At 36.8% G+C, this 17,561-nt stretch overlaps 1 protein-coding gene across 1 annotated transcript in view; it reads right to left on the reverse strand.

Moving 5' to 3' along the window:
- Positions 1 to 17,561, reverse strand: part of MEI4 (meiotic double-stranded break formation protein 4) — a gene marked incomplete at both ends in the record, with an annotated part of 63,620 nt that overhangs the window by 29,547 nt on the left and 16,512 nt on the right. Inside the window, one exon of the mRNA XM_084261151.1 lies at positions 5,746 to 5,877. Coding sequence (XP_084117277.1) covers positions 5,746 to 5,877 — 132 coding nt within the window. The remainder of the gene's footprint in view (positions 1 to 5,745; positions 5,878 to 17,561) is intronic.

Raw genomic sequence — 17,561 nt, forward strand, 5'->3', positions numbered from 1 at the left:
GCCATGCTAAATGGAAAAAAACATCAGAAAATGCTCAAAATCATACTTGTACATGTTCTCCTTTTTTTTCTTTTCCTTCTGAAGCACACTGCCTGCACAGACTGTGTAATAGAGCGTTCTACCTAGAGGCAGATGCATCGGACACATGATAGCTGAATACACGTTACAAGAAGCTCCAATACACGTATGCTGCATGCTAGTTCACCATCAATGATTAAAGATTTGAATACCTGGGAACTAAGTAAACTTATTGCTTATCCTAACTGAAATATAACTTGTTACAAATACCTAACAATTTTACTTCTTTTAGTTTGTCAGACAGAAGTACACTTTGTTCAGACAGAAGTACGCTTTGCACAACTGTTATAACTGTTCTGTAGGATCAGGCCTTTCCTGGCATAACACTTCTGGTCCAGATCATCCAAAGGAGATCTTCAGAGACATGAGATGGGATTTTCATTCCTTAACTTGAGATGTCTACAACATAAATATCTATATTTCGGTTATCAATTTAAGTTTTCTTCCTCAAAGACAGAAGAGAGAAGCAGAGATCTCTAGGGACAATTATTGTAATTATGTACATCCAAAATAGGTTGGGCAAGAAATGTCTTTCCCCTCCCTTGACTATAAAGGAAAACTAAAGTTAAGTAAATCAGATGGAATCATCACAGAAATTAAGTGATACAAATCCCACCATCTGTCTAACTCCATGGGCTCAGTTGAGTCAAAGCTGTTCTGTTGTAACGAGCCTGATTCTCAAGAATTTATGTGACATTCCACGTAGCCTTGCACAGCTAACTATCCTTGCGTTGGGAAATTTTTCAGTTAACCTTAGTTTCTTGGTTGATTTCAGTGAGAAGTAGACAGCAGGGTCTACTACATACATCTCAAATAAATAGGATAAATCCCACCCTGTATCATGTCAAAGTCTAACTGCAACATGCACTGTAAGAGAAAAATTTGAATTTGGACTTAATGCTTCATATAACATTAAGAATTACATATAATTTGACATTCTGGTAAAAAAAAATCCCAAACCCCACTTAATCAGTGTACATTTTTTGTGATAGAAGTATTTTAAAGTTTAAAAAAATGGATTAATAGCATACAGAAAGTAATGTGATATAAAAATGCATGCTAGAGAAAGTATGTGTCAGCAATCACTGAACAACAGGACTTTCCAAAACCTCACAGTATGTCTCCCTTTTTCTATTTTCAAATCTGTTTTCTGGGGTTTAATTTTCTTTTTCAGAGTTCCAGGAATTAACGCTTCGGCGGGTGGGTTAGAAATATGCACCAATACGTGCTTTCCATTTCTGGTTCTCTGTCTTTGAAACAGTTATCGTAAAGGAAGATCTGCTATCATGGTGAGGAGCTCAATATTTGAAAAATAATCCATCTTCCACAGTATCATTCTGAAATCTTACTATCTTAAAATTGTATCTGCTCTGCAGTAGGAATCCAATTGGGGATCAGAAGATTTCTATTCCATAGGAAGATAAGGTTCAGTTACTGTAGTCTTATAAACCGTATTTATGAAGCATGAAAGGTTCCTATTACAGATAAAAATGAAAAGTACATATCCAACATCAGTAAAAATTAAGGGATCCATTTGAGATAATATTGATATACTTTTGCTTAGAAGTCAGTGTCCTGGTGGACAGTGAAGCGCTGAAGTATGAGCTTCACTTTAACCACATGATGAAGTACTTAAATGAATTCAAGCAAACTGCTAACTTCCTTAAGAGTTTAGTACCTTAAAATTCATCCTGATAACTTAAAGTTCATTAGAATAACTACACTATTTTACATGTTCCTTAGTTACTTTTATTTTCTATATTAATATGTGGGTATATTGGTTAAAAATATTAAACAAAACTCTGTTATTCACACACTTCACATTAACTTGTCATATTCTAAGATTAACTGCTTTGACCAGTTAGGGAAGAATATAAAAATATGCAGAGTAAACTCTATTTTTATGGTGCAATTCATTAGATACACTCTACAACAGCCAAGCTATTTATTTCGTAAAGCCAGGGGCATAAATAGCTCTTTAAAACTGTGGGTCATAGGTAGGTAAGATTGTTCCAAGAGGACACAGACACAAACTCACAGAAATCAGTCAGAATTTTAAAGTAAAAAACTTTCAATATTTATCAAAGGACATATCCACAAACGTACATAACTTGAGCTCAGCACACTTCCTATTGAAGAAATGCTTGACCATGAAGTTGCATATTCTGGAATGCAAACATTTTACAAACTCTTTGTAGCTCAGCTCAAGTCTTAATGAGGAAGTCAAAATAAAAATGTTGAAATATTTACATAATTAATTTAGAAAAATTAAAAGAAAATTTGCTTTCAATCCAAGCCAGTGCTGGAAAACATCTTCAAATTAAAAGAAATAAATAATTATAATCATACAAAACTAAAACATAGAAATTTGCTTTGATGATGTCCTGGCTTCAGCTGAGAGAGAGTTAAATCTTTTTGTTGTAGCCACTATAGTGCTGTGTATTGAATTTAGTATGACAATAACATTCATAACACACTGATGCTTTTATTTGTTGCTAGGTAGTTGCAGTGTCTACACCAAGCCAAGGACTCTTCAGCTTCTCACACCCTGACAGATGCACAAGAAACAGGGAGAGCAGAGCCAGGACAGCTGACCCAGAGTGGACAAAGGGATATTCCCTACCACAGAACTTCATGCTCCATATATAACTAGGGAAGCTGGCTGGCAGGCAGATTGGCTGCTTGGTAACAGAGGTGGGACTTTTTTCCCCAACCACCACAAGGTGGGTTTTTCCATCCTCCTCCTCATCCCCTTGGGTGGGAGGGATGAGCCAGTAGCTGTGTGGTGCTTAGTGACCAGCTGAGGTTAAACCATGACAGATGAATAAGCTATTTTTCAATTTCTGTTTTTCACAAAATATTTAAAAGTTAATTGCACATTAACCTGAATATGTCTCAAGTGATTTCTTTATTTCTCCTACCTGCCACCAACAAAAAAGAAAGAAACAGAAAGAAAACAGTTATTTACACATCTCTAATCATAACTAAAATTCCAAGTCTCTAATTCAGTTGTGTTAAGTAAAAGCCAGGAAACAATGTTGCAATTACCAGTTTTACTTAAGTAACAAAACAGAATTAGGATACTCATCAGCTAATGAAGTTTGATTAAAGAAAATATTATCCTACTGAGAATTCCAATATAAGTATTTATGAAGGTATTTTTTTTAAAGCTGGTATATTTCATTTGGTGTATTTCAAACTGACACCATATTGTTAGTTTTAATTATAGAACAAGAAAAAATACTTTTATACTTTATAGAATCGTACCTACCAAAAGTATCACTACACAAAGTCAGAAACATTCAGAAGCATGTCTGTAAATCAGGGTGTCAGAAATACTAGAGTTTAGTGTCCTATTAGGATAAGTAGAAAGGTGTTTGTCAAACAGGATTTCCAGAAGTAATTATCACATATAGAACATACAAGGCTTTTCAAATACATCCAGAAAAGGAACCTTATTAAGTTTTTCACCAGAAAAAAATCTTTTGATGCTTCTCATTGTAAAATAATAAACATACATTTCTTTGCTTGTAAAGGTGGCAGGCACTTCTAGGCTCAGTATTGTGGACTAATAATGGACTCACAAATGCAGGCGATGACAATGAAATAGATGGAGAGCTGCAAGTAGCAAAGACTTAACTTGAAAAGGATTTTGTCCTGAAGCTGAAAAGGTCAAGTAACAAATGCATTTTACTGCTCCGAATTTCAGTCCACACATGCTGAGTATGAAAAAACAGCATAAATTTACAGGATCAAAAACATCTTTATTTTTTCTTTTCAATAAAGGCATGCAAGTTTCTGTCCCTGCAGAAATTGTGTCCCACCCCACAGCCACAGTGCTAGATACAACTTACTTCAATTGCTCCAGAAAATACAAATTAAGGTTCCCCTTTCTTGACAGTGGTGGGAGGATCAAGCAGAGTGACAGCTTTCCCAGAGGTAAAAGGAAAACCAAGGAAGACTCTGCTGTAGCATGATCTAGGGGTATCAAGGCACCCTAATGAGACTAGGACTTAAGCACTTTATTATACCAGCTGCAGCATAAGAATTGTTCAGGGACTAAATTACCAACTCCTCTATATTTATATATGAATCAAGTCATCTTTCCATAAACAAACAAATTACATTGCCAGTAATAAAATAATTTGTCATTATCAAATCAAAATCACTTGTGGAATTAAAGATAATCTTTCACAGTTAAAATCACAGAATACTAATATACTTCCATTTTCTCAATTGCAAATTACAGTTTTGTAATTCCTCTTATTTTGATTTTAAAATCAAATATATGATTCTTTCCAACATAGAGCCAAAGAAAAATTAAACTTCTGTTAAAATTTATTTCTAAAACTTTCTATGTACCAAATATGAAAGCAATACTTAATTAAGTATGGCAATGTTAAGTAGTACCATAGTAACCAACTCAGCACATGCAATGCTCCATGTAAGCTTTTCATTGGTGTGGAGCACTTGAGAATTCCATGCTTTGCCACTAGCAAAAACTCTGCTGAAAGGAGGTGTGACTAATTCTGTTAAACAGGTGATATTTAACAATGTTAAAAGTCAGCAACTTGTTTAAACTTAATAAAACAAAATTATTTTTTTTTAATTATAGACTTCCCTGCCCTTAGAATTGTTTAGTTTGTTCGCCTTTGGCTGCCATCAGTAACTCTACTAGTGACTTAAGACACAGCTCATTGTTCAATTCTTTCAAAACTAGCCTTTCTGAAGCCTTGTCCAAATACAACTCAAACACAGTAGAAATTTGGGTTGGAAATTACATGTTCCTTCTCCATTAGTCAGAACTTACTCCCATATCACATCACAGAGAGAAAAGTTAAGACTTCTTGAGCAACGCTTAAAACATTGTTGAACTGGCCCACCACTAGATATATCTATGATGAGTGCTTTCTACATGTATCAGTAACTTTATTCACCACCAAACAAAAAGCTGTATGCTTCTTTTTATCAGTCCTTCTAGGACAGTGTACTATCATGTCAAAGTCTAAAGTTAAACCAAACAGTTCAAGTATATACCCCCACATTTAAATACATCAGAGATCCATGAAAACTCAAATTTATTTCCTACATCTCTTCTCCAAATGTTTAAGGAACATACACTTCCTGACTTATCTTTTTTTTTTAAACTCTCTAGTTTACTGGAAAAAAATTAACCTAAAAATAAAATGTACCAAAAATACTGTCCCTATTCTATTCTGCTCTTTATCTCCTACTCATTGCAATAAGCTGAAATAAAATAATGCAACTTTCTTTCTAGTTTTATATGAGCTAGATAGACAGGATTCTTTGTTGGTCTAGCTGGATACCTAGGTTGTCTTGCCTTCATAATCAACAATTTTCATGTTGCAATAATTATTTTAACTATTTCAAGTACTTTCCAAATTTCATAGCATAACATTAAACCCTTTACAATCTATTTATTATGCAGTGTGACGATTTTACTTTTGTCCATAAGGAAATTTTCCTTTGCTTTATATCTCTTTTTTTAATCTGGTGTTAAAATTAGATGGTAACTGTTTCCGGGTTCTTAAACCTGTATATTCTATAGAACGATCCATTTATGAGATTTTATGAAACGAACACACACAGGCAAAACATCCCCAATACGTCCCTTTGACCCTTCTCTAAAAGAAAAGATGACAGTACCTGGTGAGCTTGAAACAGCTGCTCAGCAAACTGACGTACTTCTGATAGTAGAAGAGATATTAAAGAATTTCTTAGTATGTTGTTCCTTCCTAGCAAAACCAGCGTGTGGGATACAGCATGCAGCGCCTGAAACTAAAGGGAAAGAACAGTAAATTAATCTTTAAAATACCACACCATCCTTTCTTACCCCAAACATTTGCCTTAAATAGAAATGGGTTTACATATTAAAATTTGAAAGGAAAAAAGTCAGATTGAGTATTTTAGAGTTTGAAACTCTGTTACATACATGAGATCTATGAGGAACCATCATCCATTTTCTAGAAACTTTCCTTTTTCAAAAGATGAGCACTACAGGAAACCATCACACAAACAAAACCCTCCAAAAGTGTGAATTCCCCAGGAGGCAGCATTTCAACATTAGCTGTCATCATGCCCTTCTGCTGTCACAGAAAGTGCATGACTACTATCTACATACAATAAATCTGTTTGTCACAGGTAGAAAAATGAACAAATTCCTTGAAATTCAAACACATGAGTAAGCTAAGACTTTAGCTCCAGAAAACTGGAGTTTTCTGTCAATAGAGTTATCAGGAACAAACTTGATTAAATGGTAACTGATAGAAGATACACTGTATTTTCAAATTCAAACAGTTCATTTCCATATTGCTGTTTAAGAAGCTGTAACCAAGGTATTTCTCCTGAACCACATGAGGAGTGATGGAATTTATATGAGAATTATATATTAGTTGTGGTTTTTTTTCCTCAATATTTTCTATTACAAAAAAAAAGAAAAACCCACCTTATTTTCCTTGTTCCCTGAAATGGAAATATACAGCTAATACGTGATGAAACATACTGTTCTACCACATAATCCTAAAACTACTGAATTACCATTTCTATACATAAATGCATTGGAGTTCTTTCAAAGAAAAAATATAAACCAACAAGACTATAATTTATATTTTTAGGTAAATGTATACCCCCCCAAAACATTAATATTCAGTATCTCTTTGTAAATAAGTATTTTTGAGTGACAAAATGATACTCTGACACAAATTTGTATGCCTAAGAATAACTAGTGTCTTAACCACTCAAAAGCAGACCACCACGCCCTATTAACTTAGTTTATTCCTGTAGATAACTCATGTGTGTGTGTGTACACACACACACACATATATATATACATGAGTAAAAACACTTGCCCACCATTTACAAGTTTGCATTGGACCAATCCTTCTGGAAATAATTTCCAAACACATGAAGACAGAGGGCAATCCAGTAGTAGTCAACATGGATTTATTAAGGGGAAACCATACTTAACTAACATGATAGATTTCTACAGCGAGACGACCAGCTGAGTGGATTAGGGGAAAGCAGGGAGTATCCTTTACCTTTACTTTATGGTAAAGGATCAATCATAAAAATCAGTACTGAAAAAATTTTGGGGTAGGTAGGCAGAGTGTGAGATGGACTAAAAACTTTTGCTGTAAAAACTATTATTTTACAGTTGCTACTTGTCTGTCTGATCATATGGTCAAACTGCCCTACTCGTTGATAAAATGCCTATTGACCAGCCTCTTCTAGCCCAGGTGTTTGATCTGCTTGATTACCATCTGACCAGTATGAGACAGTCTCATATTCACATTCATAATGATCAAATTTTAATAAATCTTTGCTGTTAACCATCTCACTTTAGCATATGACCCTCAAATACATTTAAAAAGATAACTATAAACTTGACCAGCCTTATGTTCAGAATCAAATCTGCAGAGATACAAAGTAAACTTCTTATATGAACTAAAATTCATAAATCGTACACACACAGCTTTGAAAATCTCTGAGATTAAAATCATTCATAAATGTATACACCAAAGATTTTATAAAGATGACATATGAATGAAGGTGAGATACAAATAGGTTTCTGAGCAATTAAATGATATGAAAGGATAATGCAATGCTTGCACCTGAACACACTTTGAGAATATATGAATTAAAATCAGACTTCCATAGACTGGAAATGTATTCCTTTCCAAACAAAATAATGACTCCTCTTCCCAAAACTAATATATATGTTTGCAGTTCCATATTATCTACTAAAACTCTACAACAGAAACAAAATTTTCAGTATCTGAATAGTTCTGCCTTGACAACACCCATGTTTCTGAAATGGTATAACTCCTTCAAATCATTACTCAGGGTTTAAATAATGCTAAAAATTAGCACATTTTTCATTAAATTCCCAAATATATTTTAATTTTTAATACATTAAGGAGGGATAAATATTTTAAAGTTCTGCATTTTCAAAGCACAATATTGAATATATTTGCTACTTAGCCTTTGGCAAGCAAGAGAACTAAATAATCCAGAATAGATTTTCAATGCTGCCTCTCTTAAAGAGCACACTAAATATGTATATTTACTCACAAACACGATTATAATTGCTCATTTTAAGCTCTCTACTATTTACCTACAAGATTTTTAGACATAGTGAAACAATTTTTTTTTTTTTTAATCAATTTTGTAGTTATTCATGCAAGCAGCTAACATAAACTAAAATTCTGCCTTTTACAGAATTTCTGTATCCGTTCTAGTCTGGCAACACCATTTTCTAGTTGGAAGTTTTTAGGACTAGATAACAGGGGATCTGCAAATTTAAAGCCTGAGCCTCTACTAAGGGAAGTAAATAGGGATTTTGTAATGATGGTACTTAGGGTACATGAGATATGGGTATCAAGGCCACTGAAAAATCCCACCTGCTACCTGATTTCTTATAAAGTGTGGATTTAATATCATATTTGGGTCAATTTCTTTGTATATTTTAAGAAAATAAGGAGATAAAGAACTGAAGTTAAAATAATACACAGAGCATGCATTAAATGCATACAGATTTATAGCATACAAGAAATGAATCTGTAAACAGTGAACAAAAGCAAGAATTCATGTCTCAGAGCAGTGTTCGTGTATTGTTATCTAAACTCTGAAAACATGCAAAGTGATACCAGTTCAAGTAGTATGCGGTTCCATTAAAGATAAAAGCATATCTTAGCTCTCAGATCTATCCAACTTTGAAAAAGGAACAGAAATCGTTCAATCCCTTGGGCTTACTTAATGGTATAGGCAAAACCAAACCTATGCTCTTCAGGGATTCTCAGGTAAAAGCAGTTAGGAAATTGTATTGTAAAAATCATGCTCAGAAACAAGAAAATAATGGAGCGTGGTGCACAGTTCAGGAGCAGCAGCAGGTATCCCTATCCCCCCTCCCACACTGCGGGTTCTGCTCCCTTCTCATGTTCCTCAGGATGCAGAGCAAGAGAGAGCAGTGCTGTGCTACAAGCTGGGAAGGATGTATGGATTGTTGACCCAGCGGTTGCCAAAATGAATATATAATATCAATATTCTGCTTGCCTCAAGCATACTAATTTGGTCTGTCCTCCTTCCAGACACCAATTTTAAAGCCTGTTGGAAGGTATTTTTGACCTTCTGCTTCTTTCCAAGCAATTTTAAACTAGTTATCAAGTTTCAAAATTTCCTAGTAGAAGAACAGACTGATGAGCAAAACAAACAACACGCTCACTCCTATGAGCCTTGTTTCCCCAGAAAACCGGGATAAAGATCTTTAGCTATGAATTATTTGTTTAGAATTCATTTAGCAGAATGTGTTAAGCTTATTAAAAAGTTATCCAAAATGTAAGAGTTTCATTCTTTCGTGAGTTGTGAAAGTCACTACACCCTGCAACTATAAACACTGTACCTTAGTTTCTGTTTAACTGTTTTACAGCTTCCATGCCAAGTAAAAGTTTTCTTCCCCAAGTGACTGGCATATTTGGCAACAGAGGACTAAGACAAATAATTATTACAGGTATCCTCAAACTGTGAGGGGTTGAACAATATTTTTGCCTTTGAATTCACACCACCCTTGCCTTTTGTCCTTTTAATACAACCTGATTTCCACTACTAACTCATCAATGTCAGCTCTAAAGTTCCACTTTTATACAGACAGCACCAGTGCTTATCTTACTGTCATGTTGCTTCCTTTGTTAATTTGATGTTTGCTATTTATCTCTCACTCCTGTTCATGTTGTGCTATTTCTCCTATCTTCAAGTCTTGGGATTTGATACATATTATTCTAATTCTTTGCTCTGTAAGACTTATCTCAAGCCCTTACTCTGCCCTTACCCCTTCATAGTCTTGTTCATGATTCTCTCTGCTCTTCTAAACCTGATGTTCTCAGCTAGATTTTCCCAGAGGCTGGTGCACGATAAGGAATGTGATATACCCACTCAATCCCATGTTCTTTGGCCCAGGCGTCTATGAGTGGGTTTTGGAAATAAGTCCCATTGTCTGACTCAATTCTTTCTGGGGCGACATGTCAGCACTTGTTTTTCAAGGCCTGGGACAGTGGTGGCATGGGGCACACAATATGTTTCTAGCCATCTTGTGGTTGCTTCCACCATTGTAAGTACATACCACTTGCCTTGGTGTATTTGTAGGAGTGCAGTGTAATCAACCTGCCAGTCCTCCTCATATTTATATTTCAGCCATCATCATCCATACCACAGAAGCTTTAACTGCTTGGCTTGCTTGATTGCAGCACACATCTCACATTCATGGATAACCTGTGCAATAGTTGCCCTTGATCGTGAGGCCATCTATACGTTGCATCTTTCTTGATGGCCTGAGGTGTCATGGGCCTAACAAGCCACGAACAATTCACCCTTATGTTGCAAGTCCAAATCCACTTGAGCCACTTCAGTCTCACCAACCTGATCCGCTTGCTGGTTGTTTTGATGTTCCTCAGTGGTTTGAGGGTAGGTGGACATCTACATGATATACTTTTACAACCAGCTTCTCCAGCCAGGGAGCAGCATCTTGCCATAATTCAGCAGCCCAGATGGGTTTGTCTCTGCACTGCCAGTTACTCCACTTCCATTGCTGTAACCACTCCCACAGGGCATTGGTCACCATCCATGAGCCAGTACAGAGATACAGCACTGCCTACTCTTTTTTGTTCAGCAACATCTAAAGCCAGATGGATGGTTTTCATTTCTGCAAACTGAATTGATTCACCTTCTCCTTCAGCAGCTTCTGCAACTTGGCATGCTCTCCATACAGCAGCCTTCCACCTCAGATGTTTTCCCACAATGTGACAGGACCAATCAATGAACAGGGCACATTGCTTCTCATTTTCTGATAGTTTCTTAATATAGTGGGGCTTCTTCAGTATATGTCACCTCCTCTGGTGATATTCCAAAACCTTTGCTTTCTGGCCAGTTCACAACCACTTCTAAGATTCCTAGGCAACAAGGGCTTCCTATTCGAGCATGCTGCATAATCAGTGTGACCCACTTACATGCAGCATCAGCTGCATGATGTGTAGAGGGGACCCTCCCTCTGAGCATCCAAGCCCAGCACCAGCAGTTGGGGTGCCAAGAGGAGCTGTGCCTTGGTACCAGCTGGTATCTGCCAAGCAGATATCATGGTAGCCACTGAGAGAAATATGCAACCTGCTGGCTCAGGTAGTTTTGCTGTATGTGAGGAGGGAAGATCTCAAAGATAGTATACTACCTGAACTCCTCCCAGCCAACTTAGCTGACCATGAAGTTTGTATGGCAGACTGGGTGTGGGAAGGTTTAATGTTTTCTGTTCAAGGTTTGAAGTTTTTAAGTTTATTTCTTTATGGCTGCCAAAAGTCACACTCTGATTCACTGATCAGCAGTGTCCCTCTGGCTTCATACATGCTTTTATCCAATCCAATACCAGTTCCCTAGTGAATCACGCAGTAATTAGTGCATCTGCTTCCTCCTTTCCACAGGCTAAACTAAGCCAGGTTGGCTGCTACCGCCATATTAAGTAGGAAAAGGAGAGATGAGAGGCCACAGAAACTGCTGTGAACGAGAGTGATACCTGCAGCCTCCTTTCTATACCAACCCCCTTACTACTTCTTCACACCCCCAAGCCCTCTGGCAGAGAGAGATTTTCCAGACTGTTTCCCAGGTGTTTACCCTCTCCTTCCATGCACAAGGAAAGGATGTCCACTTCCCTTCGGCAGTATCAGATTCAGACCAGACCCAGTGCATCTGCAGAGACTAGACTACCTCTCAGTAGCATGTCCTCTGATTGACAGACATATGCAAACCTTTCCCATCCTCTTCCTGACAGGAACAAACAGAACATAGCACAACTTGCTGTTATTTCTCTAGCTGCTCCCTTATCCAATTACAAAAGACTACAGCATGAAAGAACATCTTTTACAGTTTTGTTAACATTTCTCTAGTGTGAATTGCATAACAAATGCTTTATGGAATACCAGATAGATAAAAGCTACCAAATCTCCCATCTCTAAACTTGGTTTATTTTACAAAGAATGATTTTATGTTGTTCTGCCACAATTTACCTCTGGTAAACTCACGTTGCATTTTATATAATTTATCTCTAAATCTTTAATTATTCTTTTCTTTTAACTTTGTTATAAAGCTTTGTATGCCATTGAGATAAACTGCTACCCAGGTAATTTAATTTTAACCTTTATTTTCAAACATAAAGTACACTATACTAGAAATTCTACAGTTACAATAATACCACCTCTAAGTCTCTAATTCTAAACTTACTTCACTTTTCTTTCACTTTCACAGAATAAAGACGTGACTTGTCTTTCCCATTTTGAACACCCTAAATTCTCCTGAACTGGATAATAGATTGAAACAATGACACCTAGTATAAACATATAAACACACCTGGTTTTGAATTTCTATGTTAAAAAAAAAGAACAAACCAACCAAACAAAAAAACCCAACCCAAAACTAAAGCATAACCTGTTTGTCCTTACACAATTTCAGGGCTGCAAATCATTGTCATGTTTATCTACTGTCTACTTCAAGATGTTCATATCCATTTCCATAGACTACAACCAAGTACCTTGCTTATATCAAATCACCTCAATCACCTTTCCATAAAAGATAAGACTTTTCCTTGAGGGCACACAAACACCTAAGTCATCAGTTCATCTGGAAGACTAAGTACAAGAAACTGACATATGAAGAAATCCAGCTAACTCCTGAAGATACTTGGGATCCTGCTGACATCAGTTTCCACCAATAAATTTATTTCAAACAATGTTGTCTTGGCAGAGATCAAGAATGTCTGCATCTTCTTGGGATGTTTAATTGAATGTCTAATTCATCCATGAGGCTGGATCCAGTAAATACTGTCAACAGAGAGAGACAGTATCAATCCCAGTTAAACAGGATACACAACAGCTGTTACTCATGCAACTCTGATGTTAATACTGCCCATTTTTTTAATGCCTACTGTAAATATTCTATTGATTATGAAGAAGCAGCTCTGGATACAAAGTCTTGCCTGTTTAAGAGATTAAATTTTATATTATTCCGATTCCTCCTTCTTAACTAGTCCTGGTCAGAAGCCCAGAGGAGTGAAGAACTGCCTATCTGCCTGCTGATGCTGAGTTGCCAAACTATGGTAACAGATGCAGAACAAGAGCAAGTTCACTCAGAGCAAAAGAATTATGGATTCAAATTTTTAATTTGAGGACCACTTAGAAAAAAAAAAATCATTGGATTAATTACACAAAGCGAGTATGCTTCAGCTTCTAGATTTTTAAACTAAAGAGTGAGATGGTCATCCTTAAAGAAATTCTAGGATGTAAATCAATGCCTCATTTAAGTGTCTAAGATTTACAGACAGTCCCTGCAAATGAAAATGGATTTCAGATGTTTATTTCCCAATCCTTCTCTCTTCTTCCTTCTGCCCACAAGGTGAGGTATTTTGAATGACAGTTAAAGACACCAAGTCTCTGGCACGCAAACCTATGAAGGACAGAGAGGTACCTTGTTCAGCTTTGACAGAAGGCCATGAGAAAGAGACAGAGTGCAGAGGAAACATCTTTTGACATCTATATTTCCTATCTTACTCAGCAACACCAAGAACTTCCTGTATTCCTGAACTAAGGAACCCCATATATTTAATTTGTTAATCAAGATAACAGCAAAGGCCTATTTCATCCCTTCTTTCTCCTCCTAGTGGAACTAATATGCAATACCCTGAATATTAGTTAATTACCCAGATAAAAGCAGGCAGCTACAGTATTTGTTACTAGGGAAAGAGATGCTCCTGACAAAACAGCATTACAGGCAGGTCGGAAACCATTAATAAAACTGTTTACCCTAATGGTAAAAACAAAAAAATCCTGCTACCTTCATCCTGTAACTCATCAATAATTGTAGCTTTAGTGCGCAATGTGTATCAGCTGAGGCTGGCTGAAGAGGGAAGGTGGACAAACGTCTGAGGCAGACAAAATTTTCTTTCATTCATTCCTATCTAGTTACTTGCATGATCCACTCTACTGAAGTAAATGAGAGTCAGTCAGTTTGGTGATTGCTTTAGACTGCAGTGATTCACAAGGAAATGGGTTTTGATTATCATTTGACTTAAATAGCTCTCTACATAGGACAACAGATTGCTGAGAAAATTTAATTCAACGATGAAGAGATTCAAACATTGACTCTTACTAGACCACAAAATCCTGGCAACATACTGTAATACTCATACAAATGCCATCCTAGTATACATGCAAAATTCTTTGGCCCAAAAAATGCACCATGCCTCAAGAGCCCTGATGTTCCCTTTGTGACTCACTTTAAGAAAACTGGAGCCCACTAATTTTATACCTGGGAACTACTAATGACATAAATAACTACAGCTGAATCTTATCCTAAGCAGGTAAGACTCTTGAAAACTGAGTTAAGCACTGTCCTGGTAGTTGCTGACAAAAGATACTGCAAACTATACAAGGCTGGGGGAATTTATTGTCACTCTCAACTAGCTGGAGTATTTAATAAGTACATACTGTTGCATGTATTAAAACCATCAAAGTTTATGATTACTCTCATCCAAGCTATTTTGGTCATTAATGAATCATATCAATTGTATCTTAGATAAGAAAAGATTCAAAACCGTGGTTCTGATTAATGTGTACCTTTTCAATTGCACAGGCATGCTTCCATACACTTCACTGTATAATTGCAATGAGATTTATACATTTCTCTCTTTCTACTTTTCACTGTACTACGTTTCAACTTGTTATTTTCATGAGGAATTGTGAATCCTTACGCCCACAAGCATCCAGTAAAAGCATTAAACTACTACACTGAATTCATGCATTTGCTTTTCTGCTAAATATATCAACAGTACTACTTGACCATTTGCAAAACTCTACATAAAGAGTTTTAGATGGAACAGAGAGAAAAATGAAAACAGGCAGTAAAGTCTCAGTGTAAGAAAAGCTCCTAGAGACTACGTTCATGTCTCAGTATCTATTCAGATACTGTTAATACCAAGCAACTTCAAACCACGTACCCTCAAGGAAGGGTAGCCAATTTCCAAAGGCAACAAGGGCTAAAAACGGAAGGAAGCAGCACATAACTGTATTTTTTCTCCTTTTTTTTTTTTTTGAATTGAGCAGACAGCTCATGACTCCTGACAGCATCTTTGAAGTCAGTATTGATGCTTTAAACATAGCATGAGAAGCAGCAAAGAACTACATACAGTTCACTGAAACGCATTTCCTTCTGGGTCTGAAAGAGATGATGAGTGAGGTGGAACAGAGGGATATGAGTTACTTGTTGAACAGGAACAGGGCACCAGAAAGCACTATCTTCTGAGCACCCTACACAGCTCAACTTTACTCTGGAATTCCAAAGACAATGTACCACTGTCTTCTATTTTAGTGGTTCTTAAAACAGGAGGTTCAAGAAATAGCACTCTGTATACTGAATACAGTGTGAATGCCAGGATCTACTGGTACATAACTGATGTATCAACCATACTCCAAACTACAGCATCAGCTGCATCTAAAAAGTACCACCAGTGAACTGAAATTCTGTCAACATTACTGATAAACTAGTGTGACATCACTAGGGATCACATCACATAAATCCTATGTAATGTAGCACCCTGTGACTGTATTTGGCCATGATAGCTTTGAATACAGCTGAACTGCACACAAAAAAGCCAGATATAAAAGTATTTTTCCTCTGTCTCCAAAGTAACAATCAAGAGTCCAAATGCCCTAACAGTAGTTGTTTTGAAGTTTTACATAGCTGTATATACAAGAGGTGTATATGAGGTATATGAATTACCTTAATCTTCGTTACAGAGATTTGACTCCTAAAGCTGATTCTATATACTATGAAACTACAGCCAGCCCAAGTTCACCACAGCAGATTTCCAGGCAGGCTCCAGGATGCTGCCCATGTAAAAGGAATTATAATGTCCTATCTGAAGTGCCCCACTGCAATGAGCTCTGCAAAGCTTTCACCAGAAACATAAAACACACGCTATTCTGAACAGCACAGCAGCTGGGAATTCCTGATGTCTCTGACTTGCAATTTTCTGTTAGTGCAGAAATGATCCCTTTTTGCAACACACCCTGGACAACAGACAAACCTTAACAGCAGAGGCATATCTCAGAGCCAGCGAGAGTGTGATGTATCTATCAGCAGAAGAGATGCACATTTGCTGTGTTCCTGTAGAGGTAGATGGGAGATAGTTGTTGTCAAATCCCAAATGGGTAAATTAAGGCGGAAAAAAGCTCCCATGCTTCCTTTCTGAAGAATAGACTGTTTCTACTCCACTAGAGTCATAATTAGATACTATAGCTCCTATGGAAGTTTTTAATGGGAAATGTTTTCCCATGTTTTGTCAGGTAGTAGAGAGCTGTCCATTTGAAAAGTAGAGGCAGCAGCTCTGCAAACTGAATAGTCTCGGAGTCTCCTTATAATATATTTCTGTCTGCTTAAAAGCAGGACTTGCAAAGAACCTGAATAAGTAGGACAAGGGTTCTGCTGACAGCAGAGTGACTCAACATGACCGAACAATTTGCACATTGAAAGGAGATGCACCAGAAGCAACACACCCATACAAACCTCAAAGAGTTCCAGTGCTAAGGACTGTTAAAAAACTGGTGACAAGCAAAGTGACTGCTCCACAGATCAGCAGAAAGTATCACAGATTTTTCAATAGGAGAGCAACACCTCATCTGTACCAGAATTAGCAACAGGATCCCCACAACCTTTTCTGTGGCAGCCATACAGGGATGCAAGGCCATGCCAGCAGAAGGTGCAGCCAGGCCTTTGAGCAGGTGACTTAATATCAGAGCATTCACGCTTCACCCTCAGCATCATGCCTTGAGGCTCCTTCTAGATATTTCCAGAAGACTTCTGCTGCATGCAGACTTCCGAGCTGCTCTCCATGGAGGGCGAGGAAAAAAATTAAGAAAGGTAAATTCAAGAGGCTACTTTTAATTTTAGGCTTTTGATTTAAATGGGTTTACGTTTTAAGTAATATTTCCTTATATTTTAACTCTATCTTAAATTTTTTTTTTCAGATTTTTATACTCATGTCAATTTGGAGTTTTGGGTCAAAATTCTACCCAAAGTGCACAGCTTTAGGCAACTGAATCAAAGCTCTGAGTACATGTCTCTGCTGGTTCCTACAGCTTTCAGTGCTTTATAATTAGAAATATCTCAAACAGTAGGTTTCAACAGTTACAGCAAGTAATTCTGCTGCTGTTTTTCTTCCTTTACATCTAATGTAGAGATAATTATCTCTTTTCCAATTCTCAAAGGTTTTTTTAACTTATTTAATTTGCTCTGCAAAACGCTGGAATTATTTTGAAGATGAGGCTTTAAGAGTAATCCACAGCCCTTTTTCTCTTTGTTCACTTTTAGAAGGTGTTTCTCACAGTCCTTTGTCCTCCTTGACAGCTCCTGACAGTTTTATAGGTGAGGATGGCAAA

Source organism: Gallinula chloropus, assembly GCF_964237585.1.
Source record: "Gallinula chloropus genome assembly, chromosome: 3".
Lineage (NCBI taxonomy): Eukaryota > Metazoa > Chordata > Aves > Gruiformes > Rallidae > Gallinula > Gallinula chloropus.